The 25,298-nt window shown below is 66.0% G+C and overlaps 4 protein-coding genes across 7 annotated transcripts; 1 reads left to right on the forward strand and 3 right to left on the reverse strand.

Moving 5' to 3' along the window:
- Window positions 1–59: 59 nt before the first annotated feature.
- TMEM210 (transmembrane protein 210) lies at window positions 60–1,036 on the reverse strand. Its single transcript, XM_020888404.2, has 4 exons — window positions 918–1,036; window positions 644–779; window positions 407–436; window positions 60–280 (listed from the first exon to the last, which is right to left on the reverse strand). The coding sequence occupies exons 1-4, from the start codon at window positions 1,003–1,005 to the stop codon at window positions 103–105; spliced, it is 432 nt and encodes a 143-aa protein (XP_020744063.2). The 5' UTR covers window positions 1,006–1,036; the 3' UTR covers window positions 60–102.
- Window positions 1,037–3,289: 2,253 nt separating this feature from the next.
- Window positions 3,290–12,515, reverse strand: ANAPC2 (anaphase promoting complex subunit 2). 4 transcript variants are annotated; one of them, XM_070456314.1, is made up of 14 exons: window positions 12,356–12,514; window positions 11,483–12,105; window positions 10,190–10,322; window positions 9,188–9,362; window positions 8,728–8,847; window positions 8,488–8,605; window positions 7,731–7,912; window positions 7,212–7,353; window positions 6,846–6,921; window positions 6,569–6,772; window positions 4,016–4,145; window positions 3,839–3,871; window positions 3,636–3,759; window positions 3,428–3,557 (listed from the first exon to the last, which is right to left on the reverse strand). In XM_070456314.1, exons 1-14 carry the CDS (start codon window positions 12,476–12,478, stop codon window positions 3,527–3,529), a joined length of 2,214 nt encoding a protein of 737 aa, XP_070312415.1. In that variant the 5' UTR covers window positions 12,479–12,514; the 3' UTR covers window positions 3,428–3,526. The 4 variants fall into 4 exon arrangements, with proteins under 4 accessions (XP_020744064.2, XP_070312415.1, XP_070312424.1 ...); XM_020888405.2 differs by having other exon boundaries at window positions 3,290–3,557; window positions 3,636–3,871; XM_070456323.1 differs by lacking the exon at window positions 3,428–3,557 and having other exon boundaries at window positions 3,742–3,759; window positions 3,839–3,867; window positions 12,356–12,515.
- An 87-nt stretch (window positions 12,516–12,602) lies between these two features.
- On the forward strand, window positions 12,603–14,120 carry SSNA1 (SS nuclear autoantigen 1). The gene is made up of 3 exons (XM_020888482.2): window positions 12,603–12,736; window positions 13,123–13,322; window positions 13,598–14,120. The coding sequence occupies exons 1-3, from the start codon at window positions 12,685–12,687 to the stop codon at window positions 13,703–13,705; spliced, it is 360 nt and encodes a 119-aa protein (XP_020744141.1). The 5' UTR covers window positions 12,603–12,684; the 3' UTR covers window positions 13,706–14,120.
- Window positions 14,121–15,417: 1,297 nt separating this feature from the next.
- TPRN (taperin) lies at window positions 15,418–25,273 on the reverse strand. Its single transcript, XM_070456326.1, has 4 exons — window positions 21,312–25,273; window positions 16,097–16,325; window positions 15,902–16,008; window positions 15,418–15,800 (listed from the first exon to the last, which is right to left on the reverse strand). Exons 1-4 carry the CDS (start codon window positions 23,235–23,237, stop codon window positions 15,738–15,740), a joined length of 2,325 nt encoding a protein of 774 aa, XP_070312427.1. The 5' UTR covers window positions 23,238–25,273; the 3' UTR covers window positions 15,418–15,737.
- Between the last annotated feature and the right edge of the window lie 25 nt (window positions 25,274–25,298).

Below are 25,298 nucleotides of genomic sequence, written 5' to 3' on the forward strand. Positions count from 1 at the left end.
TGCAGGCCCCCCTCCCCGGCAGACGCCCCCCAGAGGGGCCCAGGGAGGACTGCACAGAGTAACTAAATACTGTTTAATCCCCCTCCCCCCACGCCCGAAGCCCTACTCAGGCTGGGGGGGCGGCTCCTCCAGGGTCGAGTCCATGGTGATGGTCATCAGGCCATGCTCTTCCAGGGGCCGCATCATGGGGACCACCATGTCGGGGTCCATGAGGTGGGACTCCACATGCACCGTGCGCAGGTCCATATGGTCTTCCTGCACCCCGAAGTGCCCCACCATCCTGCGCACCACGGCCCAGTTCAGGCTGGCTGCGGGTAGCGCCAACCACCCAGGCCTCTGCCTCCCAGGTGGCCTCCGCCTCCAGGGGCCCAGCTCACCCTCGGGGCCCTCCCCTGGGGTCACTCACCTGCTGTCCATGTGCTCAGGGCACGTTTCACTGGGGTGGGGGGGACAAAGGTAAGGCGTGAGTCTGTGACCAACGTGGTTGCCTCCAGAGGTGCCCCCACACACCTTTCCCCATCCCAGCCTGGGAGACGTCCTTCCCAAGCCCCTGCTGACTTCACGCGGTGAGCCCGGGAGCCCGGGGGGACAGCCTGACCCACAGCCCCCCCCCACCTTGCCAGTCGGCCCTGGACTCACGCACCCCTTGGCTCGAATGACACCGACAGCCACGATGACGAGGGCACAGAAGCAGCTGGCGCTGATGCCCGCCAGCACCACCAGCAGGGCGATGAGGGCCTCGCGGCTGAGGCCAAGGCTGCACTCGCAGTAGGTTCCGGCTGCAGAGACACGGCCGGGCAGCCGAGGGGCCCGCGTCACTTGCCAGTGGCTGACCCCTGAACCCTGCCCCCGTGGCCCCTGGGCCTGGATGGGTGCGGGCGGGGCCCGGGCCGGGGCGGGGCTGGGGGAGGCCGCACCTGCAGCAGGGATGAGCAAAAGGGACAGACATATGAGGCCGAGGGGGCCGCTGAGCAGGCAGGAGTCGGGCTGGGGACAGGCGGCCATGTCCAGCCCGCGGCCCGCCGCACAGCTCTGGCCGGAGCTCGGCGGAAGGCGCTGACCTCACAATGGAGCTGTGAGGCAAGGAGGGTGGGGGCAGGGCCTCACATGGAGCTTCGCTGCCCTGGGTGCTGGGGGCCTCAGGGAGCCCCGGGTGGGCGGCCCCAGGATGGACAGGGCTGGTAGGGCGGCCTGGAGTGCCCTGGCCATCTGAGGAGGGGCGGCAGGGGGCTGCCCTGGCCTTGGGGGAAGACCACGGGAAGCGGTACCACCTGTACTTGGGCCCCTGGGGTCAGGGAGGCGGCAGCCTGGAAAGCCAGAGGGCCACAGCAGGCAAGCCCCAGCCTCCGTTTGTCAGAGGGCTGCAGCAGCTTGGTGGCGGGGGAGGGCAGTGGCCTGGGGTGCAGCTGACTGATGTCACCACTCTCCCCCCAAGACTGAGACAAGCAGGAGGCCTGGGCCTGGACCCGGCAGTGTGTGCAGAACACCCTTGAGGAGCAGGCAGCTCTGAAACCACTACGAAGCGTCTGGAGCTCTGGGTTATTTGTGTCATTAGTTAGAACTCATGGCCAGCTCTGCAGTCTGTTCCCTGTGTGACCTTCCCACACACTAGGCAGGTGCGGCTTGTGGGAGGTCAAGGTTAACCTCAGCCCTCCCCCTCTTCCCCTAAGGGCCTGCCAGGAAAACTCAGGCTGCAGGAGGAAAGGCCTGTCCCACACCTGACCTTCCAGGGCACTGGGGGCTGCAGCCAAGCCCTGGTCGCCGGGGCCCTCCCTGACCCTCGCACGGTGCCACCTCCTGGGGGCGGCTCCTGGCACACCTCTGCGCCCGATGAGTGAGGCAGGGAATTGAGACGCTGGGTTTCACCACACTCATCCACAAACTGAGTCCAGAGGGACTCGGGGCAGGTGTGTCCACGCCCAGGGGCCGGCAATGCCACCTGCCACCCTGCCAGGCCGGTCCAGCCAGTTTCACCCAGTCTAGGACGAGGACAGGCCCAGCCCAGTGCCAGGCAGGAAGTCCTCTTCCCGTGACCACAGCACAGCCCCCCAGCAGGCCGAGTCCAAGGGGGACACCTGCTGGCCTCTCAGAGTCCGCAGACCGCTCAGGCTCTGCTAGGCCCTCCACGTCCTCCTTCAAACCCCGCGGGAAGCCCCACCCTGGGGCATAAGGAGGCGTCCTAGAGCGAGCTCCTGGTGGCCCAGCAGTCAGGACTCCGGGGGCCCCTGCCACAGCTGGGGTTCAGCCCCTGATCGGGGAACTGAGACCCCAGATGACTCTTGGTGTGGCCAAAAAAAAAGAGAAGAGCCCTGGAAGCAGAACCAGCACTTGGCCCTCGAGCAGGACAGGATGGGTGGGGGCGCCGGGGCGCAGACTAAGGGAGCCAGGGGGTCCTGGGGGCCGGGGGTGCCCTGTGGAGGAGGGGGCAGTGGAGACACTTGTCCTGAAGGGCCTTGGTCACCTGGGGAACAGTGCCACCAGGCTTGAGCGAGTCCAGCCAGATAAGCTGGATGGATGAAGGTTGGGCTGTGGTGGCCAGCACAGCTTGAAGGCCTCGGGCCTGGCACCGCCAACACCCACCCCACCGCCTCCCGGGAGCTGGGCCCCCAGAGTGGCTGGAGAGGGCCTGTGCACAACCCTGGGGGTGGCTGCCTCCCTGGGCCCAGCCTCTCCAGAGGGGAACAGCCAGGCCCCCGGGTGCCCCCGACCACACCTCAGGGGTGTGGGAGGGGTGGGTCTTTCGGAAAGCACGCCTGTCAGACCCCAACACTGCCTGCTGGACCACAGCGGGGACACTGGCAACCGCTCATGCTGCAGACACGAGTTCTCGGCTTCCCAGGGGCCGCCTGTCTGCCCACCCACCTCACACGTTCTGACAGCACCCCGGGGCCACAGGAGCCACCCTGGGGCTCTCAGCCGAGCACTGGGGGGCTGGACCCTCAGGCCGGGTAGAGGGAGGGGGACCCCGAGGAGTTCTCTCAAAGGCCAGAGCTGGGGACCCTTGGGGGGAGATCCAGGAGGTCTGTTTCCCAGTTGGCCAGCCTCCCGTTGGCCAGAGCCACGAGCCTGACGTGGGCCTCCACTGGCCACGGTGACCAGACAATCACATGCCAGGACTCCTCCCGGCCTGGAGCCCACACAGGTGTGCAGCCCCCACCTGCTGGGGGAACCCGCTCTGCCTGGCTGCAGGGAGGCCAGTGTGCAGACCTGGAGCACACGCCCAGAGTCGGTGGCGGGGGAGGGCCTGAGCACGCGTCCCTGGGGCCACAGAACCGACAGGACACTGGAGGATGAAGAACCATCTCTTTACTCGCAGTCTGGGGGTGGGTGGGGCCTGGCGCGGCTCAGCCGCAGCTCTTGGGCAGGCGGTAGACGCCGGCGGAGTAGACAAGCTGCTGGTCGCGCACCTTCCTCTGCAGGAAGCCCTGGAGCTCCTGCAGGTCGATCTCGGCCAGCGCGGGGCCGGTGACCACGAACATGCGCAGCATGCTGTAGATGCGTTCCAGCGACAGGCTCTCCAGGTTGGTCAGCATGGCCTGGATGTAAGTCCAGAAGAGCTGGGGGAACAGCCTCGGTTAGGCCGACCTGCCCCGCCCCCCCCCACCCCCCCGCTCCAGCGGGCGGGCCAGGCGCACCAGCAGCTCCTCCTCCTTCTGGTCAGCCTGCGAGGCCAGGCCCGAGTCGCTCTCGTCATCGCTGTCGACCAGCACCATGCTGTCCCGGTCCTGCGGCCGCTCCTCCTCCACCACCGAGAAGATGCCGGCCGGCTCCTCGCGCAGCACGCCCTGCTGCAGCCACACGGACAGGCGGCGCCGCAGCAGCGCGGCCGGCATCTTCACCGCCTCACTCAGCTCCTCCAGGCCCCAGCTGGCTGCGGACAGGCGGCGTGGTGTGGGTAGGCGGGCTCGACTGTGCCCCTCGGCCTCACGGGCCCAGCTTGGCGGGACGGGCAGGGCCTCCTCCGGAGGCGGGGCGTGGCCGAGGGATGGGGGTGTGGCAGGGCTGGGGAGCTCACCTTGGTCCTGGAAATACAGCAAGACAACAGCCTGCACGGGGGTTACGGCAACGGACAGGGTGCGGTCAGCCAGCTCCACATCCATCGTCACCAAGCCCAGCGTGTGCTTCCAGCTGAGCGTGCGCATGGCCTGCGGAGGGCGGGGTCAGCGCAGGTCGTTTGGCGGGTCCGGGAGCAGGCGGGGAAGGGCTCCAGTCCCCACCCGGCAGGTGGCAGCTGCACTGGCGGCCAGACGAGCACCCGGTGGGGGTCCAGTTCCCTCCCCTCTGCCAGCAGCACCCAACAGCCACGCCACCTTGTCCCCATGAGACATGCCCACGTCTTGATCCCAGGACCTCAGAATGTGACCTGACCTGCGGATGTCAGTAGGGAAGACGAGGTCTGGGAGCGACGCGGCACCTAACCTAATAGACCGCTGTACCTGTCAGAGGGAGGGTGGTACGCAGACACGGGAAGCAGAGTGGAGGTGGAAGATGGGGGAGGGACTCCCCTGCAGCCGCGCCCCGCCCTCCATCGTAGACCGGGCCTGTGGGGCCAGGAGCAGGTCCTACAGCTCTGCCACCTGGCAAGCAGGCTTTGTCACGGCCCCACAGGACGGCAGTGGACTTCAGCGCGGGCGGAGGGTGCCACTGGAGCAAACACCTTCCCCAGAAACACGGCTGTGGTTGTGGTGCTGGAGGAGGGGAGGACTTGGAACGTTCTGAGCTGCGTGCTTGTGAAAGCTGGGTTTGCCCCGGGGAGACTACCGGGAGAAACACGACCAAATAGGCCCTTCCAGTGAGGCCTGTTGCAGTGCCACTGGAAACGACTGCAAGGCGACCGCTGAAAGAGCGGCAGAGACGAGCTCTGCTGGGGCGAGCAGGGCTGGAGGGAGACACGGAACGCTGGGCTGAGAGTTCCAAGAGAAGTGTGAGAGGTGCAGCCTGCGGCTTCCTCACTGCTTGTGTGAATCGAGGGAGAGACTGAGGAGGACCGGCAAGCCCAGAGGAGCACACCACGCCACGCCCTCTGCGGGCCACGGGCCCGAGAGGTGAGCTGTGTCAAGGCCACGCCCTCTGCGGGCCACGGGGCCCGAGAGGTGAGCTGTGTCAAGGCCACGCCCTCTGTGGGCCACGGGGCCCGAGAGGTGAGCTGTGTCAAGGCCACATCAGCCCATGGTGTCCCGGAGCCAGCACAGGGGCCCAGGAGAGGCGTGGGCGCCCCGGTCCGGGCGCTGGATGCAGACACCTGCATGGACACCCACAGGCTGAGGCCTCAGCAGCAGGCCAGGGACGCCAGCCTGGGTCCCTAAAGGCAGCTCGCTAAGGAGCGGTCACACGGAATGGGGCCTGGGGTCCTCGGAGGAAGAGGGAACTCTGCACACAGACACTGGGGAGAGGCCGGGGGACAGAAGCCGGGCTCAGAGTGACACACCCACAGCCAGGAGCACCTGGCGCTCGGCCACCGCGAGGCCAGAGGATCCTCTCTCGGAGCCTGTGGAGGGGGCGCGGCCCTGCTAACACCCTGACTCGAGTTTCTGCTGGCATCACAGATGCCCTCGACAGATGCCACCACTGAGGAAGCAGGTCTCCGTCATGTTTAAGGCACCTGTCTGTGGGCTCTGTCGCGGCTGCCACCGGGGACACCGGTGGGGTGACTGGGCCAAGCGCTGCCTACAGCCCCCACGGCTCTGAAGGGGGCATGACGCTGAAGCTCTCCACGGTCGGCAGCTAGCCAGGTCCTAACCAGGCGCTGCGGCTCCAAACCGTACCTTTTCAACTCCAGCTAGGGTCTGCGCGGAGCAGCTGTGTGGCCAGCAGCAGAGGGCACAGCACCCCCACACGTGCGGCACCTCAGGCAGGAGACCCGCTGGGGTGAGCAGAGGCCCCGTGGCATCGCCCCAGCTCCCCTCAGGCGCTCCAGCATCCAGCTGCAGGGCAGCCGTCTCATCAGGCGCACCAGCCTGAGCAGGGGCCGTGTCCGAGTCCGCCTTCAGAGCCAGGGGGACGCCCTGGAGGAAGCCGGCGGGGCCTCCCCTGACAGGTGGGTTGGGGCACAGAGGGAGGCTGGGGAGGGCCCCTCAGACGTCTTCAGCCAGGCAGGGGTGTGCGGGGCTGAGGTGGGGCGCGCAGGCGGGCTCCCCTGGCTCTGGAAGGAAGCCCCTGGGATCAGCTCTCCAGCGCTGAGCCTGTCCCCACTCAGGACCTCGGGTCCTCAGCCTCAGCAGCTGCACCCAGCCCTCCTTGGCGCCAGCTCGCAGCAAACCTGGAGGAGCCACCAAACACCCCAAGAGAAGCCAGGAGACTCCCTGGAGACACCCACGGAGGGGACTCGGCGGGTGTCCTGGGCTGAGCATGGCCGCCAGCCCCGGGTTCTGAGAACAAGCGGGTGGATGCTGCAGAGGCAGCGCAGGGTCGAGCCTTGCGCTAGCGTCAGGCACGGCAGAGCGCAGAGCGCGCACACAGACGGGCAGGCACACACGGAGAGGCGCGCGCACGCACATGCGGGTCCCGGGAGAGAGCAGAGGGCATGGGTCCCAGAGCACAGACAGGACTCCCAGCGGCGCGGCCCTACCTTCAGCTTCTCGTACTTCCGGCAATAGACCTCCAGGGCCTCCCTGATGTCCTCGGGGACCTCCAGCTTCTCGTCCTTGAAGGGCGGCCAGAACTCACTGGACAGGATGACAGCGTAGACTCCGAAGGGCGGCTGCTCCTCGGCGGGCCGCTTCTCGTCCTCCTCCCGGATGTTGGCATTGATGCGGCGCGAGTCCGCCATGTCCTGGGGAGACGGGCCTCCTGAGGGTCTGGGCGGGGGTGGGGACCAGGTGGCTGCGTGGAGCCCGGGCGCCCACCTTGAGCATGACCTCACAGAAGTGCATCGGGGCCTCGCCAAAGCGCAGCTTCAGCAGCTCCACGTTACGGATCTCCCTGCAAGGATGCATCTCTGAGGGGCGCAGCACCTCTGCCCCAGCCAGCCCCTGCAGGTAACACCCGCTGCCCTGCAACCCCGTCCCCTGAGCAGGGAGGTCCCCAGCCCAGGAGGCCAGGCGGGAGCCCCAGGAGCGGCCACTCCACGTTCCTGGGCGGTCCCCAGGCACCCGGGGCAGTGGTCGAGCACAAGCTGGTCCCTGCCAGGCCTGGGGACCGTGACAGAGGACAACTGTCTGGAGACAGGGCCACGCCTCCCTCGGACGCTGGTCACCCCCCACAGGCCTCACCGCTCGGGGCTGAAGCTGAACTGGTGCAGCAGGCGGTCGGCCAGCAGCGAGCGGTACTCGTTGATGAAGAGGTCCTTGCTGCCATAGATGCTGACCAGCAGGCTGATGATGTCCGAGGAGCGCCGCTTGGAGCTGGACTTCCCTGGAGGCCGGGCACACGGGCACCTCAGACACGGAGGCGGCACCATCTGCACCACTGCACCCCCATGTGAAGCCTGGCTCTGGGTCCCTGGTGCAGATATGCAGAAACCCACCCCTCCTTCAGCGGAAGCAGCAGGGCCGGGGCGGGGGGGTGTGGGGTGTGGCGTGGCAGGCAGGGCAAGCCCTAGGGCTCTGATGGGGGCACCGCCCACGTGGGCCCAGCTGGCCAGGGGAAACCCCTGGGGAACCAGGCCAGGTCGGGCACGGACCAAGGACCTCCTCAAGCTCAAGATATGCAACGACAACCTGGAGGCCAGAGCTCCAACCCGACTGGGTCCCCCAATGACCCCGGGGTTCGCAGGGCTGCCCGCCGCTGACCTGGATCTGCGTCCACGGGGTCAGGGACCCAGTCCTCCGGCTCGCCAGAGTCATCCTCGCTGTCCTGCCCGGTCTCCAGGCTCGCAGGGTCCGTCTTGGACAGCTCAACAGCCAAGTCCCCCGTCCCATCCGAGTCCCCAGTCAGCCCCGCCACGATTTGCCGCACCGTGTCCTCCCGCGTCCTGGTGGACACGAGCCCTCGCTGCCTGCTCCAGCTAACCCCGTGACCCCACCAACCCCCGCAGGCAGCACCCAACAGTCACGTGTTAAAGGCAAGACCATCATTCCATTGCCAACCCCAAAATTAAAAGGCCACTGTTTCCTGCATCTGGGGCTGAGACGACAGGACAGACCCGGGCCAGGCCACGCAGGGCCAGGGGGCGGCAGGCTCGTCTCTACTGCCCCCCAGGGGCTCCTGGCTGGCTGCGCTCCCTGGCCAACAGTCAAGAGGCTCTGTTCCTCGGGTTGAAAAGGCCAACACAAGACTGATCCTTCCTGTCAGCCCTGGGCCAGCTTGAAACTAGGGAAAGTTGAGCCTGTGTGTCTGTCTGTGCTGACCTGGCCCTGGGCCTGCATACGGTGTGGTGACCCTAAGCTGCAGGCCCAGAGCCAGCAATGGCAAAAGGAAGGTGCCCAACTTGGGCTGCCCGGCCCGGGAGGGCACCTGGCGCCCAGAGGACCACGTCCTCTCGCTCCACCAAGGCCTGCAGGGGGCTCAGCTGCACAAGTGGGGTTCCCTCAGCTGCCCCGCGCTCACCGCAGGTACCGGCGAATGGGCTCACAGGCCACCTCCAGGACAACCATGGACGGGTCCAGCACGCGCAGTGCCTTGATGGCGGAGATGTATAGGGTGATGATGTCACACGTGTTCACGCCTGCAGTCGGGATGGGAGACCCCGAGCAACACAATGACGCGGAGGTAGACACCCCAGTCAGGTGACGCGCAGGTCCCGGGTCTGGGCCCTGAGGGCGAAGGTGGGTGGGCCTGCTGCAGCACCTGGGTGGAGCAGCCGCGTCTCCAGGGCAGCCCTGAGGGACACAAGCAGCTGCGGCCTCTGGTCAGTCCTCTCCAGGCAGTACTTGAGGTCTTCCACAGCAGGCCTCGAGTCCGGGAAGTCTGTGGGCAAGAGCTGGTCCTGGTATGTGCACATGTGGTGTGCCCAGAGACAGCTGGATGGAGGTCTGGAGGGTGAGCGGCCACACCTCCACAGGCCACAGAGAGAGGCCCGGCGGGGGGCCTGGTGTGGCCCTGTGCCCTCAGGGACCCACACACTTGAGCACAGCCACCCCGAGGGGCAGAGGGGCGGAGCAGAGCCCAAGGGCCAGTGCAGAGTGAGGGGGCAGACACAGCGCCTCTCCTGCCCGATGCGGACGCTGTGCGGGGCCCGTGTGTCCCTGACCCCCAGCCCAGGCTGAGGGTGGAGGCGAGGGAAGGGGCTCCCGGCGGGCGGGCCAACCTCGGATGATGCTGAAGAGCTCCTCGATGCGCAGGCCAGCATAGATGCGGTAGAAGAACCTCTGCACGTGGCAGCGCCATCGGCGCAGCGTGGGGCCCGGCTCTGGGGATGCAGGCCTGCTGGGGCCGTCCTGCAGGAACACCCTGCCCAGCCAGCCGACCACTCTCTCGATCCACTGTCGGGAGAGCACAGGGGTGGGGCTCCAGGGGCCAAGCCCAGGGCAGAGGTACAGCTGCCCGCCGCGGGCTGGGCCTTGGGAACCCCAGGCCACCCGTCCGAGACCAAGAGCACAGTGACATCAGCAGCTGGGGGCCTAAAGGGGCCTCCCAGGGCCTCCCCCAACACACACCCAGGCCCCCCATGCACACTAGCAGGCTCATCTCCGGCCGCAGTACCTCTCACAGAGCGCTCTCAGCCGCGTCTGAGTGGATGGACGGCGCACCCAGCCACCGGCAAGATGGCCTGGACAGTCTGCCGCCCAGAACAGCACAGCTATCCTGGGGCCTCCAGGCGTGCGCTACACCCCACTGCAGGGACCCTCACACTGAACACCACCCCCACCCTCAGCATCGCAGTGCACCTGCGTCCTCAGGAGACAGGCGACAGGACACAGCAGAGTGGGGCGGGTGGCAAGCAGGGCAGGCTCAGAGCCCCACGGTTGGGCCCAGCTCTCCCACCAAGCTGTGCAGCCCAGGGCAGCCCCCAGGCCACGCCCCAACAGCATGGACACCCCAAAGCCCCTCGCTGGGACATCCCAGACCTTGGGGCTGCCTCTGGCCATGTGACCCTGCACAGATCTCACGAAGCACGTCACAGGTTCTTTCTTGCTGGTGCCAGGGTGGGCCCAGGATGACCAACCTCCACCCAGCACCAAGACAGCTTCAATCACCAGCAGCGTCCTGATTCACCCAGGTCACCACACTGCGCCCGCTTCTGAAGCAGAGGCGTCTGGTCGGCTGCGCCAGCAGCCCCTCCGCTCGCCCGCGGGCAGCGGGGCCTCACCTTGTGGAACTCACGCAGGAAGGAGCGTTCGTACTCGCCCCGACAGCGGTCCTCCATCCGCTCCCGAGTCACCTGGTGCAGGGTGCTGGTCACAGCCTCGGCGCTGACCCGCTCCAGCAGACTGAGCCTGTGCCTGGAGGAGAGGCCTGCCAGTGGAGTGCACAGCGCACGCACCCGCCCCGCACCCTCAGCACACGCCTCCTGCAGCCCTCCCGCTGGAGCAAAACTGCACCGGGGAATTCAAGGCAAAGCCGCTGAGATGACAAAGCACCGATAAGGCACCTCCCACTCTCCCCAAGGGGTCAGCATCTCTGGCTACTGAGGCCAAGGCCTCGTTCATCTCCTAACAACGGCCCTCAAACAACAGCTAAAGACGTCACTACTCCAGCCACGTGGACACAGATGTAGCAGTCTCTGCTTCTCAGTGCTGATCTTGACCTGTGATGGCAGAAAATCCCGAGAACAAAGCTTCTGTGGACATGCCCCACCCTCAGTCCCGGCAGAAGACTGACAGTTGCGCGGCTGCCACTTCACTCAAATTGACAAAATCATCATAAGGGGCCACGGGATGTCCCGATTGGTCCAGGGGTTAAGAATCCTCCCAATGCAGAAGATACAGGTTCAATTCCTGGTCAGGGAATTAAAATCCCATATGTCATGGGGCAACTAAGCTCCCATGTCGCAACTACTGAACCCCCATGCCACAACTAGAGAGAAGTCCATGCATCACAACAAAAGATCCCATGTGCTGCAGCCAAGACCCAACACAGCCAGATAAATAAAAGGAAAATAGATATCTTACAAAAGTAAGCACCCACGGAGAAATCAGGGACCCCCTACGACAGGATCTGGGTCTGACAATAGAATCCTTCCCTCCTCAGAAGGCTAGAAGGGCCAGCAGTTTGCCCAGCACACTGGTCTAATCTCTGACTTGCTCTACAGAGCAGAAACAGCAAGCGTACTTTTCTCAATTCCAAAACAAACATCATTCCACTTCTGAGAGCCTGCAGTAGGCACAGCAGAATTCTGCACAGTCCGGAAAACTTAGAATCATGGAATCTTAGCGTAAGCAAAGTACAAAATCCTGAGCCAGGGTGAATGACAGATCCACCTATGGCAAGGACAAGAGGTATAAACTCAGAGCACACACATCCTGAGAACTGGCGACCAAGGCGAGTGGCAGAGACCACCCCCAGCCAGCTCACCAGCTCTTTGCAGGGACCGGCTGGACTCAGAGGGGCAAGCAGGAGCCAGGAGGGACAGGGACACAGGACACGCAGGCCAAGTACTCACAGGACCTGGCTGAGCTGGTGGAACTGCTCCAGCGCTTGGCGGCACCAGCACTGCTGCTTGTCACTGCCGCACCCTGCGCACAGAGGGCTCTGCAGAAGGCGGTAGTACCGGCGGCGGGCATACCTGCTGTCCAATTCCCCCTCCAGTTCGGGGTCTGTGCCTCCTTCCCCCTTTCTCTTACTCTGCATGTAAACTCTCAAAAAGCGCCCATAGAGGCGCTGGATCATCTCCTGAAAAGCTCTGGGAGTGGAAAAGAACAGGACGCCCCGCAACGTGGTGTGGACCTTTTCCCGAAGCCCCTGAGCACCGGTGCCCATCAGCAAGCCCAGGCGAGTCCATTTCTCCAGGAGCTCTAGACTACGCAAGTAGGGATCCAGGCGGCTCTCCAGCAGACCGAAAGCATCGAGCAGCAACAGAAGGCACTGGGGTTCGTCCGCACAGTTCTCGCGCTGAGAGATGGCATTCCAGAACTCGAGGGAGATGTTGGCCTGCAGATCGTTCTGCAGCACCTCTACGAACCACTCCTCCAGGACCGAGTGCAGACCGTGGCCCCTGAGCACCTCCACCGCCGCCCGGAGCTCCTCCTCTTTTGGAGGGACGGCACCACTAGTCCGGGAGGACGCCTGCAGTACAGAAAACCGTGAGGAGAAGAGGACGCAGCGCAGAGGCGGAGAGGGTGGAGACAGGTGAGAACAAGCGGGAAAGGGACAGCGCGGATGGAAGGCCACGGGAACCCCGCCGCCATTGGTCGCAGGGACGCAGGCCCACGTGAGGGAAGGGCTGTGGAACACAGAGGGAAGCCAGGACGGGCGCCGGCGGGCTCGGGGCCCCAGGCACCCCGCGCCGGCCCGTCGCCCTCTACTCGGGCCTCACCAGTCCCAGCGCGGCCGGAGGCACCAGGCCGGTGCTCACGGTGTTCCAGGCCGCCAGCAGCTCCTGCGCAGGCCCCGCGTCACTGCCCGCCTCCTCCTCCGCCGCCGCCGCCGCCGCCGCCATCTGCGCCCACCAGCCTTCAGAGCAGCTCGCTGAGGCGCGCCGCGATGACGCCAGGCTGAGCGCGCGCGCGCGACGATGACGCACACGGTGCGCGGCGAGAGGCGCAGGGTCGGTGACGCGACTCGGGGGCGGGGCGAGCGGAGGTCGTGCGCAGGGGCCCAGGGGGGCGGCAGCGGCGGTTGGAGCGGCGGGGTCTGGCGGCTAACATGACCCAGCAGGGCGCGGCGCTGCAGAATTACAACAACGAGCTGGTCAAGTGTGAGTGGCCGCGCGGCGAGGCCGGCGGGCGGGCTGGGAGGGCGGCAGGGTCGCCGGCCTGTGGGCCCGGGCCGGCGCTGGCCCGCCGCGCGCGGCTGTTCCGGCCGAAGCTGCTCGGACGCTGGGCGGAGCCGCGGAGTGGCCGCCCCGAGAGCCGGCGTCTGTGGCGCGAGCAGGGTGCGTGGGCCTGGGCGCTCTCGGCCCCTCAGACTGTACTGGGGCTCGCGCGGGGCCTTCTGAGACGCCAGACGCCTCGGGACGCCGGACGCCGGCCTGGTCTGGGCGCCCGGGCCTACGCTGGCCGCTCGCCTCGCGCGCCGGGGCCGGCACTCCCGTTCCCGCCTCGGCCCCCGGCGCCCACTGCGCCCACTGCCCGCCCGCCCCAGGCATCGAGGAGCTGTGCCAGAAGCGGGAGGAGCTGTGCCGGCAGATCCAGCAGGAGGAGGACGAGAAGCAGAGGCTGCAGAACGAGGTGAGGCAGCTGACGGAGAAGCTGGCCCGAGTCAACGAGAACCTGGCGCGCAAGATCGCCTCTCGGAACGAATTTGATCGGACCATCGCGGAGACAGAAGCCGCCTACCTCAAGGTGGGGCTCGGGGTCCGGGTGCTGCCCCGGGGGCGCCTGGACAGGCCGTAGGCCCCCGTGGAGCGACAGCGCGGCCTGGGTCCTACTGTGGGCGCCTTGTCACCGTGTCGCTGGCTCCAGACTGAGCAACAGCAGGACCGGAGCCTACCTGGGCCTGGCTTCCCAGGGTGTGAGCAGTGGGCTTTGGGCTATACTCAGAGGGGAGCAGGGCGCCAGGCCATGGCAACTTTCTGATGAAAGGAAGAGTGTTAACTGGCTGATGTCTCTGTTCGCAGATCCTGGAGAGCTCGCAGACTCTGCTTAGTGTCCTGAAGCGAGAAGCGGGGAACCTGACAAAGGCCACAGCCTCAGAGCAGAAGAGCAGCGGAGGCAAAGAGAGCTGATGAGGCCCCAGGTGGGCGTCCTGCCTGTGGTTCGCACCCCCAGCAAGCCCATCTTCAAAGCATCTTTGTTCTTCAGGGAAGCAGCTTTCTCCGTTTGTTGTGTTTGGTGCCAAGAGAGGCAACTGCCAAGCTCCAGTGGCTCTGGGTGACAGGATGGCCCTGGGTGTGGCCCACCAGGTGGGGGTCTTAGTCCTGCACTCACGCAGGCTCTGGGGAGGGTAGCTCTGTGCAGGGCCCCCACACCCCCTGGGGCTGCAGGGAAGGCCCCGAGTCTAAACTCAGCACCGCGGGAATCCCGACTTCCTCCCTCAGCTGGTAGGTGCCCAGGCAGGTGGGGGAGGGGCTGGGGCCCTTCTTCACCTCAGAGCTTGCCCTGGAGGCCTGTGACTGTCAATAAAGTTTGTTTTTGTAAAGATGCATGCCACACTGCTGCCTGTGTAGAGTGTAGGGCTGCCAGATGCAAACTGCACCCCTTGCTCAAGTCAGAACACAAACCCTTCCCAGCTGTCATATGGCTCCTTTGAAGGAGAGAAGAGGGCCTGGGGTGACTTTCCCTCTGTCCAGGGTTTTGGCTTTAGGGACAGAGGTAAGGGTGCCCCTGAGCATTTCCTGTGACCCTCTGCCACACCCTTCCCCTGAGCCTATCATACAGGCCACACTTCAGTGAAGGTGCTGCTGGTCTTGGCGTCTAGCATAAGGCCGGGCCCAGGGGACTTGCTTGGCCTTAGAGCCCCCGGGAAGAGCTGCTTTCCAGCCCAGTGACTCCGAGTGCTGCCGGGCAGCACCTGTGCTTCCCAGTCCGGTCACGAGCGACCTCCGTGCAGCCTGGGGCCCAGCCCTCCATCCTGAGTCCTCTCCGGGCCCATCTCCTTGGCCTGTCAGCCCACTGGGGTCCCCACAACTGCTGTCTCTTAGGGCCGGGCCGATTGGGAAGCACGTGTCAGTTGAAAAGGTCTACAGAAGCCTGGGCCCCCTCCTCCAGGAAAACACCTTCCTCCTTCCCAAGCCTAGCCAGGTGGCATTTCTCTTGGGCTTTAACACTCCAAGAGGAAAAGACACGCCTTCGACTGCTGGATTGAGTGGCCTGGCTTCACAGGCAGCCAGTCCAGCCAGGAGCCGCTCCCGTTCCTTGTCACCTCTTGTCAGTTTTCCCTGCGGGCAGGACCCCAAGCGAGTGGTCAGCTTGCCACGGCCTTCCTGGTGGGTCCGAGAACCTTCCAGTCTAAACAAGCAGCAACGCTGCCTGCCCGGCCCCTCTCTGTGCACCCCCAGCCCTTGGCCCTTCAGGAAAACCTTCAGAACCGACAGCCGTAGTGCTCCCGCTCCCAGGCCCATGGAGTTCCAGCCCCCAGAAAGCTCGCCTGGCGTCCCGCCTCCCACCACAGCTCTCACTGAGCTGCTTCTAGGGGGCAGGGGAGCCCTAGAGCCCGGGGGTACTCACAGGGCAGGCACAGGGAAGACCCTTGCCCAGCCAAAGGGTGGCTGGGAGAGGAAGCGGGGCGCCAAGGGCCACAGGTGGGGAGGAGCCTGGGCCACACTACGCGGTGTGGGGTGTCACTCAAGGCCACCTCCCTGGGCACATGAGTCCATGCTGCTCCTCCATCCGAGCCCGGATGGGTGGCCTCGCCCATGCTGCCTCGATGCAGCCTTGCAGACCGCACCCCTGCGCCCCCTCTCCCCAGCCCAGGACCATGTAGGAAGGTAGAGGCGGCTCATCCAGTGTTGTTTATTGAGTCCGTCGTCAGAGGCGGGGAGAGACTTGCTGATCATCAGAAACAGTGGCTGACGTGGGGGTGTGGGCTGGGGAAACCCAAGTCCCGTCGGCCTCCACCCGGACATACCTGACAGGACCTACCCCTCCCCACAGGCAGTGGCCGCAAACCAGAGTCAGGAGTCCCGGGTGCCCCCCAGCTCAGGCCCTGAGCACCGGCCTCCTTGTGAGGCCCCAGGCAGCGCGTGCGGCACGTGGGTGGGCACAGCCTGGCAGGCTGGAGGGCGTCAGCCTTGGCCGTGCTGGTCGGGGGGCGGGAGGTCAGAAGTAGAGGGCTGGCTCACTTCGGAAGTCCGATAGGTCGTTCTGACCGGCAGGGGTGAGCTGAGAGCGGTGTGGAGGCAATCAAGGGCGCGTCCAGGCGTTAAATTCCCCCATCTCTCCCACCTTCCCTGGGTGCCCATCCACCACCCGGCCCTGCTCACCATGACCTCCTTGGGCGGGGCCTCCTCCACGCTTGGAGTCCGCTCCAGCACCTGCTCCGGCCACTTGCTGAAAGCCACGGAGTGCTTCGGCGTGTAGCTGGACAGGCCTGCAGGCCAAACGGGTGGACATGTGGCTGTAGTCCGACGACCTGGGCAGCCCCACCCCCCCGCCCGCCCGCCCTGACAGGCACTCACTGGAGCTGCCGTCTGGCAGCCGTGGGCTCTCGGGCCCCACGCTGCTCACGAATGTGGCCCGGGGCAGGAAGAGCATGAGGTGCTTCTCCGGCACGCCGTCGGGGCCGGAGGCCTCCGCATCCTCCTCCACGTCCCCCTCCTCCTCCTCCTCCGCCTCCTCTTGCAGGGAGCTCTCGGGGGGGTACTCAAACGTGGTCTGCAGGCTCTTGTCATTGAAGGAGATCTTCATCTGGGGGCAGGGGGCGCATCAGCGAAGGCCCCACTGCGGGCCTTGGGGGTCCTCCAGCTGGATGGAGCTGGGTGCAGGGGTCCCCCAGGGTACAGTGGGATGTCAGACCAGAGCAGGAGCCCAGCACTCCATCGGCCCCGCGGTGGGGGCTGCTCCTCATCAGAGAAGACCCTCCACTTGGACCCTCAGTCCGAGGGTGTCGCTTGCAGCCTGAGCCCCGCCCAGCCCTTCCCACGCCCCAGGGTCCCCTCACTCCTAGTGACCACCGCTTCCAGGGCCCAGACCCCAGCTGCACCAGGAGCCCTAAGCCAGGGGGTCTCCAGACAACTCCAAGGCAGTTCCCAGGGTCGCAGGTCTGCCTCCCGAGGGAGGCAGGGCACCAGCCACATCTCCCAGCTTGAGATTCCCAGCAGGAGCAGGTCCAGCTGAGGCTACACCTGGAGCCCACCTCTGTGCTTCCAGCAGCCCCTCCTGTCGTCTGGGGCCTTCCTCCAGGCCTGAGTTCATGTCCCAGCTTGCCAGGCACCGGGATGATCCTGCCTGCCCTGCTCAGCACAGACCACCGCTGCTGGGCCAGGCCCCCAAGGGCCCAAGTGAAGTCAGGCAACTGCCCTGTGCCAGGCCCGGGAAGGGGGCACCGAGTGCCGTCACCATTTTGCAGACAGAGGCAGCCAGAGGCTGCGCGGAGTGGGGGTCAGCGGCCCTCTTCTCTCACTAGGACTGCCCACACGGTCTTCGCCCACCCTGTCCACGCAGCAGGCCCCAGGAGTCCACGCCCAAGCAAGTCCTATCCTTTCCGCCCACAGGCCTCCGAGCCCAGTCTGTGCTGTGGGCGGGGAGGGGCCGTGGGGTCCGGACCCTCCCTCTCTGGGGCCCAGGGCCAGGCTCCCACCGCCTGCTCGTGGGGCTCGGCCGGCCAGGCAGGGTGGTAATGAATACGGGAGCCGCCTGCCTGCGGCAGATGCGAGCAGCCCTACTGGAACTCGAAATATTAAACTCCAGGGCACAGGACACCACAGTCAGCTCAAGTTCCTCCTCTTCCCCTGGAAGGAGCCAAGGAGGCAGCCAGGCCCCCGGGTGAAGAACACAGGGCCTGGGGACAGCAGGAGGGGAAGGGGTCTCAGAGGGTCGGGCCTGTGATCCTGGGCAGCAGAGGGTCCGGCCTCGGGGGACATGCGCGGGGCTGCCCAGGAGCAGCCGGCACTGCCCTGCTGAGCCAGGGTCCGGAAAAAGGGGTGGGGCTCTTGCCATCGCCTGTGGGCACACACAGCTGTGGGCAGCCTTGCCTGCCTCTGCCTGGCCCGCAGACACCAACTGGGCAGGTCCTGAGTCCAGGAGCCGCTGCCCTCGCCACAGCCGTCCATACAGATAAGCGGTCAGGGAAACGGGCAGACCACCACCAGGGCCGGGTAAAAGCAGGATCAAGGTGTTCTGTCCCCAGACGGGCCCCACCTGGACCTTCAGCTGCCCCCCTCCAGCCTGGGAGGCCAAACGGAACAGAGAGCTGGCACAAGGGTGGTTGCCAGAGTCCACAAGTGCCCACCCACTGCCGGGGACACTGGCGCAAACCTGGAGCCTCCTCCACTCAGCTTCCCCACTGACAGGGGTCTGCCCTGGTTGGGGGCTGCCCATGACTCGGAGCGTCCCACCTGGACAACTGTGTGCGGTGATTCCGTGGCCCCTGTGGGGATGGAGTCAACTGGCCACCCCTCCTCCACCACCCCCCTGAGACCTGGGGCCAAAGACCCCAGGAGGAGTCCAAAGCAGGAAGGGGCTTCTGGCACAGGGGCTGCCCGGCCCAGGCCCACAGGGAGCGTGCCCCTGGACACACCGTCCCCGAGGACCCGGGGCCCTCTGCGCCCATCCCCCCTCGCTGGGGACAGGGAAGGGCCCACTGCCAGGGCCCGGTGGATTAGCATGCTCTCATTAGTCCGCGTGACCAGCTGCCAGCGGGACACCGAGGGGGCTGGGCGCAAGCAGGCCTCGAGCCTGGCACGGCCTGGCCAGGCAAGGGCCGGACGGGAGGGGTGGGCCCACAGGCCTGGCTCAGACAGCTGGGGTGTGCCGCAGGGCACGTCCCACCCCCCTTCAGTCTCCAGGCTCCGCGTGAGCTCAGGTCTGTGGGTCACAGGACACCCTGGGGGGACCTTGTCTCCAGACCCCAGGCGGACAGAACAGGCAGGGGCTGCAGCCAGAGGCACCCGCACAAGCCCGGTCAGCTGACCGGCGAGGACTTTGCCCCGGATCGCCAGCGGGTGGGCCCTGGCTCCGCCTACATCACCCTCGCCACACCCAGTCCGGCACGCCCAGCTGGTTACTGGACGGTGTCCACCCTGCACTGTCTGGGCTGGGAGCTGGGCTCCAGCAGTCCCAGCCGGGGGTGAGCACCCACCGCACCCCACACCCCTGCACCCACCGTCTCCCACTCAGCCCAAGCTCCAGGGGCCCACAGGACCACCCCGCACGGCCCCAGAGGAGTTCCCACGATGGCTCAGGAGAGACCCCCGAGTCAAGGGCAGCCTCCCCCGCGACCGCCATCAGAGGAGGGTCCAGGCCTGCTCCAGCAGTCCCAGGCTCTAGAAAGACCACACGGAAGAGTGGGGGGTGGGGGGCAGTGGGGGAGCAGTGCCCCAGGGCAGTGGCACCTGGGGCCTGAGAACCAGAGGGGTGGGTGGTTGGAGGCTTGGGCCTGGACACGGAGGCTGAGGCCCTGGGGGCATCATGCTGGGCTGGGCAGGCAATGGGCAAGTGAGGAGGTCAGAGGGGAGGGGAGAGGCCCGCAGTGCCAACCCCAGGAGGCTGCCCCACCCAGGGAGCCTGGGCTGGGGCAGGGGTGAGAAGGGCGTGGCTGCCCCTCCCCCAGCAGCCAGCGGGCCCTGGGCCAGAGGTAGGCCTCTGTGCCTCTGCCCAGAGGCAGCTAACTGGGGGCCGTGTGCGCCCCCCGGGCACGGCTCCGGGTGCACGGCTGGCTGGGCGCCAACAGCCCAGGGCAGGGCTGCACCCTCCACGGACGTGTCACCGGCAGCCTCTGTCCCCTGGAAGAGGTGGCGATCTAGCCCCCACCCCGCCCGGGAGGCCCCCGGCATCTTACCGGCCTCCGGACCCCCACGTCCCTAGACTGCGGGGTTGGGGGGCGGGACAACGATGAAGTCCCTGCTGGCTGGAGCGTGCGAGCTGAAGCCAGGGCGCAGGGGCAGCAGGCGGGCGGGGCCACGGGGGCGGCCACGGCTGGGGTGGCCCAGCTCACTCTGAGGGGCTGGGCGGCCCCACGCCTCCGTCCCAACCGACGGGCGTTCCGCTCTTCCTGGAAAGGGCAGCTGGTGCTTGCCCAGGCAGAAACCGCCCGCAGCAGCGCATGCTGCTCTGACAGGGCCCAAGCCAGACTGCTCAGCCATGCGAAGCACCATCCATCTGGACCCCCAACCCCTGAGGCTGGCACCGGGGCAGGGACCAGGCTGGTCCGAGGGCCAGGCCAGGCCGGGGCCTGCTTCCTCCCATAAATCCTCCCATCCTCCTCACCCCAACTCAACCACCGACGACCCCCACAGCCCTGCCGCAGGCTTTGGGCTGCAGCCCTCCGGACCCAGGAAGCAGCAGGCAGGCTCCCAGTGTGAGGGCCGTGGGGCTGGGACGGGGGCTCACCAGAGAGCTCTGTGGCCTCCACTGGCCTCAGGCCCACCCTCTGCATGGCAGGGCGGGAGCTACTGCCTCCACCGCCTGAGGCCAGCCGGGGAAAAGAGCCTCCAGCAGCAGTTGGGGCCAAGGGTCAGGACAAAGGAGCAGGAGCAGACGGGGGAGAGGACAGGCATGGGGGTGGGGCTGTGACCGTGGCTGCCGGAGGGCCCGGACAGAGGGTGAGGCCAGGTCAGGCGGGCAGGACAGGGCAGGCGTGGGGGGCGCCGGAAGCGCGGCGGGGGACGGGCGCGGATGCCTGACAGGCAGATGGAGCGGCAGGAGAGGGTGATGCAGGGAGCAAGGGCAGTGCCAAGGCCGACCCTGAGGCAGGAAGTGGAAAGAAAGCAGGCAGGCGAGGAGCCACGTCTAATGAGACAGCACCATCAGGACAGCGGGCAAGGGGGCTCCGGTGACACCGCGTCAGCGCCCCCCATGGAAGACACTGAGGCGAAGGGCAGAGGCGGCCTCAGGACGAGCAGAGAAGGAGAGGCCGACCCGGGGAGAGTGCATCTGCCCGCAGCACCTGCGGACCACAGTCCTGTGGAGCTGGCCTTGGAATCCGCCCCAGGGTAACACACTGCTGCTGGAATGACTGGGAAGAATATGAGGATCATCTCCCTGTGCCCAGAGGGTGCCAGGCCACCAAGAAGCCGGGGCAGTGAGGCTCAAAGAAGGCTCCTGGCCCTGCACCTGGCCTCTCCTCCCCAGTGAGGGCAGCCTTTTCATTGCTCCCCAGCAGCTCAGCCCAGGCTCAGACCAGCCTGCCACATAGCAAGGGCTCAGTCAACCCTCACTCAAAGCCAAGTCCTGCTAAGCGCGAAGCCGATATGCTCTCTGGGGAGCTGAGAGTAGGAGTCCCACCCCATCCAAATCAAAGGGCTTCCTGCCCCTTCCCACTTCCACCCTGGCCCCTGCTACCTGCATAGGCCAGGACACAGGCCAGGACCCGAAGAACATGCCAGGCTACTCCTCGAAGCCAGGGCCCACCTGGGACAGGACTGCCCAGCCAACTCCAGAGAAAAGCCACGAGAGTCAACAGGAAGACACGGCCCTGGCTAGACCCACCGTCCCCACCAGCCTCTCAGTGTACAGAGCCCCTGGGTCCCTAGGATCCCACTGGAACCCGTGCCAGCGACTCCCCCAGCCCAGACTCTCCTGGAGTGCACACAGCCACCAGACCCCTCTGGTCCACGTAGACGCCATCCCACACCCAGCCCAGGTGTCCTGGAAGCAGGCCACGTGCTACACCCACAGATCTGTGACCTGCCACCTCTCCCCCTCCCTCTGTGGACTCTGCCCCCCACCACTCACCTTCTTTCTTGAGGAGCCGGCCTTGGTGAGACAAGACTTTTGCAGGGCCAGGTAGCCGCCGATCACCTCGATCTCATGCACAGTGGGGTAGCGCTTCTTCAGTGAGGTCCCTGCAGCAGCAGGGGGCTCCGAAACTCTGCCTGGCCCCTCTCCCTCAGCCTCCCTTGGCCCGGCCTCGCCGCTGGCCGGCACGGCCCCTGGCCTCCTCATAGGCACCACTGTGAAGGTGTTACCGCCCCGATGCTGGAGCTCTGACAGGTGCCCAGGCCTGGTCGGATGCGGGCGGTGCTGGGGAGGCGCACCAGCCCCGGAGCAGGGCAGTTTGGCTTCTTGGGGGGCCTCGTCCTCCGAGTCCACCTCATCAATGAAAGTGACGGGCAGCCCTGGCCGCCTAGGCTCCTTGCCGCTCTTGGCCAAGCCAGGAGTCTGGAAGCCCTGGGCGGGCTCAGCTTCAGCGGCGGCCCGTGGAGACGGGGGTGGTGAGGGCGGCCCCTGCCACCTGACAGCAGGGTCCACAAGGGCAGCGGCTGGAGCAGGGATGCCCCCCTCTACGATTCTGGGGGGGCTCCTCCCACCTGCAAACACACCATCCACTCCAGGTACCTGCTGGGCTTCATGCTCTGGGTGCTGGGAGGCCCAGCCAACTTCTTCCTCTGGAGGCGCCACGGACTGCCTCCCTTCCCCAGGAGGAGCCCCAGATGTCTTGCGCTTGGGGATGACTACGAAGGAGTTTCGAGAGTTCACTCGAAGGCTAGCCAGAGCCCGGGCCTGGAGGTTCTCGGCAGGGATTCTGCCCATGTCTGGCTTTGAGGCCGGCCGTATCTCGAAGGAGTCATTGGCGCTGGTGGCCGCGGAGACCCACTGGCGCTGGCTGGGAGTGGCACTGGAAGAGCTGAGCGTGGGCAAGGCCGGAGCCGCGGCTGGAGTGGCACTGGGGGTCCCCGGGCTGAGGGACTGGTGGGCGGGGGCCTCCCCCGACTCCACCTTTGGCTTCCACTCGCCTGGCTCAGGCGCGGAGCCCTCAAAGCCGTTGGCGGCGCCGGCCCGGGACTCCGGGGCCAGGGGCCCGTTGGGGAGTGGGCGAGTGCCCGCACTATGGCGCAGGCCCCGCGGGTGGACAGTGAAGGAGTTGCTGCTAGTCTTGTGCAAGAAGCCGCTGCGCCGGGGCCCGGGGCCAAGGCCTGAGCCGCAGCGCTCCGGATCGGACTGGAAGCAGGCGGCGCGCTCGCCCACGCGCGGAAAGGCCGGGCCCGGAGAGGGTGGCGGCGCGGGGCGGACGCGCTCCGGGCTCCCACGGCGGTGCGGCGCGGCCGGCGGGTCGAACTTCTGGAGCAGGCGGCTGACGCGGCCGGGCGTCGGCGGTGCCTCGTACACAAGCACCTCCGCGGCGCGGATACGGGCCGTCCCTCCGGGACCGAGGCCCGGGCTGGGCGCGGGCGCGGGCGGAAAGCCGGGCTCTGACTCGATGATGAGGATGTTGTCGGCGCGGATGGTGCGCACGCCGGGCACGCGGCAGTACAGCTCCAGCAGCTGCTCCGCGGGCCGCGCTCCGGGCCCCGCCGCGCCCGCGCCCCCGGCGCGCCGCGCCCCGTGCCGCCGCTCCGACTCAAGCCGCATGAATGGATTTTCGCGCAGCGGGCCCAGGCTCTCGGCCAGCACCAGCGGCTCGGTCACCGGCCCAGCGGTCTCCGTCGCGCCCGCCCCAGCGACCGGCGCCGCGCCCCCGCCCAAGGCCGCCAGCTTAGCCCGCTTTCGCTCGAGGATCTCTCGCTTCCAGGCAGGCATCGCGGCGCGGGGCGCTGGGCCCGGCCGTCCCAAGCCGGCCATGCTGCGGAGTGGCCGCCGGATCCAGCGCGCGCCGGGGACTGCGGCCGCCGCCCGCCGCCGGCCTTCGCGCAGCTGCCACACCCCCGGGCCACCGCCCATTGGGGGAGAGGCCCGCTCAGGCCCGCCCCAGCCCCGAGGCCCCACCTATGGCAGGGAGGCTAGCCGGCCACGCTGATTGGAGAGCGTTCTCCTCGACCCCGCCCTCCCGCTGACCTCAGTGGACATGGCCCAGCCCCGGAGTGGGTCCCTATTGGGGAGTCCCTTGGACACGCCCGTGACGCCTCATGCCCCTCCAGGGAGGCCCACACTTCCGCCTCTGCTCCCTGGGCTCGCCGCGCCCGGAAGGCGGAGCCACGAGGGGGCGGGTTCTGCCCCGCAGGCTGGCAGGCCAGCCGGACCCCTGGGCCCCGCGTCGCGGTTGACCTTGGCTGCTCTTGGTCTGTCCTCCTGTTATCCCAGGGAAAGCGCAGTGGAAGAAGCGCCAACCCAAGACTGGAAGGCTGTCCCGCTCCGTGAGCGGTACGCCGGTTGTACGCCAGCCTCCCTCTTCCTGGCCCAGGTGCCTATGGGTCTAAGGACTGCCCACCTGCGGTCCTGGGTCTCCCGCGGGACTTAGCGGAGATACCAACGGCTGAAGCCCCACCCAGTGCGGAGTAATCGGTTTCTCAGGAATTTCTGGTTTTTGCTGTCCCCTAGAATCCACTCTTGTTGCCCAGACAAGTAGTGGAAACTATTCACCCTTGGTCATCCAGGGCCCACCAAACACGAATGGGAGTGTGGAAGCCCGTAAGGCACATGAGCAGGCCCACAGCGCTCCAAGGCAGACAGGGCAACAATAGCCGGGACACATTCCATTCCCCTGATGAACCACCCCCATCCCAACGCTGCCCTTGAGGGCACACCTTCTCTGTGTACTTGCCATGAGGAAGTTCACCGCCCCTGGAGAGCTGCACAGAGTTCTTTCAGGCCTGCTGGAGCCAAGGAGAGGAGGGCAAATTGGGGGCATGGGCAAGGACAACCGTCCCCTGCCTTTCCATCACCTGCCTACATCAACAGATGTTCACAAATGACACCACTGCCTCCCGCTACACTCACTTTTCAGAGACCAGGCTCCAAGAGCACCTGGGCCTCTGCAAAGACCCAGGGCAGGTTTCAACTCTGAGGCCCTTCTCCACTTCTGTGCCCCGTGGCAGTCTGCAGCTATCACTGCAATAACAGTACTTGGAACAGCCCAGTCTATCCAGCTGGAGAAAAGAAACTGGATTTCAGCCTTCCAGGGCTCAAGTGTTCCGTCAGGACTCTCCTCAAATCACCTTCCCAGAAGGAAGCTGAACATTCTTGCGCTCATCCCTTGTATGCTGACAGGATTACCTAAACTACCAGAATTCAACAGGGCAGTGATAAAATACACAAACTAAAAATAACATTAAAAGGAATCCCAACCCCAAGGGTCAGTTTGTATCTGGTTTTGACACAGGTTATGCCGATGCTGGGTAGGAGACATTTCTGCAGCTGTGGCACAAACTAGACCAGCCTCCAACTCAAGCATCTCAGTGGTTCAGGCCATGAGGCATCCGTCCTAGAACAAGAGTCCAGAAAACATGGGCAAGACAGGGGGTAATTTAGTCCAGTGGTTCTTACTAGGAACAGCTTTGTCCTCCAGGAGATTTGGGAATGTCTGGAAACACTGGGCTGTCACGTGTGAGGGGCGCTTCTGGCATCTGGTAAGTGGGGATCGGGGGTGCCATTGAACACTCTATGATGCCCAGGACAGCCTCTCCCTGCACACACACACAACCAAGAGTGATCTGACCCAAAGGCCAACCGTGCCAAGATTGAAAGGCCCTGTACACTGCAGGGCACATTCATTTCTGTCATATTGCTTTTACAACCCTTTGAAAATATGTTATTTTTAGCTTAAGGGCAGTATAAAAACAGGCCCCGGGTCACAGTCTGCTGACTCCTGCTCTGCAGATCAGCGAGGCCTACAGAGACTCTGATATCACACAAGCTGCCTGTTAAGTCCTCAACATGGGTCCACACCCGGGGGGTTGTCTTCACTCTGGCTCCCCAGGGAGGAAGCAGGGATTCTCCAAGGGAACTACCCTCCCATTCACCCAGAAGGCTCGAGCCAACTTCCGGCCCTCTCTTACAACCTCA

This window comes from Odocoileus virginianus, chromosome 2, assembly GCF_023699985.2.
Source record: "Odocoileus virginianus isolate 20LAN1187 ecotype Illinois chromosome 2, Ovbor_1.2, whole genome shotgun sequence".
In the NCBI taxonomy this organism is placed as follows: Eukaryota; Metazoa; Chordata; class Mammalia; order Artiodactyla; family Cervidae; genus Odocoileus; species Odocoileus virginianus.

Excerpts from the sequence above, each read along its gene's own strand:
- TMEM210 (XM_020888404.2), bottom strand. The coding sequence starts at position 1,005 with ATGGCCGCCTGTCCCCAGCCCGACTCCTGCCTGCTCAGCGGCCCCCTC. Across the intron at positions 780-917 it reads TTTGCTCATCCCTGCTGCAG|CCGGAACCTACTGCGAGTGC; the intron begins GTGCGGCCTCCC and ends GTGTCTCTGCAG. Across the intron at positions 281-406 it reads CCTGAGCACATGGACAGCAG|GATGGTGGGGCACTTCGGGG; the intron begins GTGAGTGACCCC and ends CGTGGTGCGCAG.
- ANAPC2 (XM_020888405.2), bottom strand. The coding sequence starts at position 12,478 with ATGGCGGCGGCGGCGGCGGCGGCGGAGGAGGAGGCGGGCAGTGACGCG. Across the intron at positions 4,146-6,568 it reads GGAAGTACGAGAAGCTGAAG|GCCATGCGCACGCTCAGCTG; the intron begins GTAGGGCCGCGC and ends CGCCCTCCGCAG. Across the intron at positions 3,558-3,635 it reads AGAAGGAGGAGGAGCTGCTG|CTCTTCTGGACTTACATCCA; the intron begins GTGCGCCTGGCC and ends CTGTTCCCCCAG.
- SSNA1 (XM_020888482.2), top strand. The coding sequence starts at position 12,685 with ATGACCCAGCAGGGCGCGGCGCTGCAGAATTACAACAACGAGCTGGTC. Across the intron at positions 12,737-13,122 it reads CAACAACGAGCTGGTCAAGT|GCATCGAGGAGCTGTGCCAG; the intron begins GTGAGTGGCCGC and ends CGCCCGCCCCAG. Across the intron at positions 13,323-13,597 it reads CAGAAGCCGCCTACCTCAAG|ATCCTGGAGAGCTCGCAGAC; the intron begins GTGGGGCTCGGG and ends CTCTGTTCGCAG.
- TPRN (XM_070456326.1), bottom strand. The coding sequence starts at position 23,237 with ATGGGCGGTGGCCCGGGGGTGTGGCAGCTGCGCGAAGGCCGGCGGCGG. Across the intron at positions 16,326-21,311 it reads CCGGCTCCTCAAGAAAGAAG|ATGAAGATCTCCTTCAATGA; the intron begins GTGAGTGGTGGG and ends CCCTGCCCCCAG. Across the intron at positions 15,801-15,901 it reads CCCCGCCCAAGGAGGTCATG|CTCACCCCTGCCGGTCAGAA; the intron begins GTGAGCAGGGCC and ends CACCGCTCTCAG.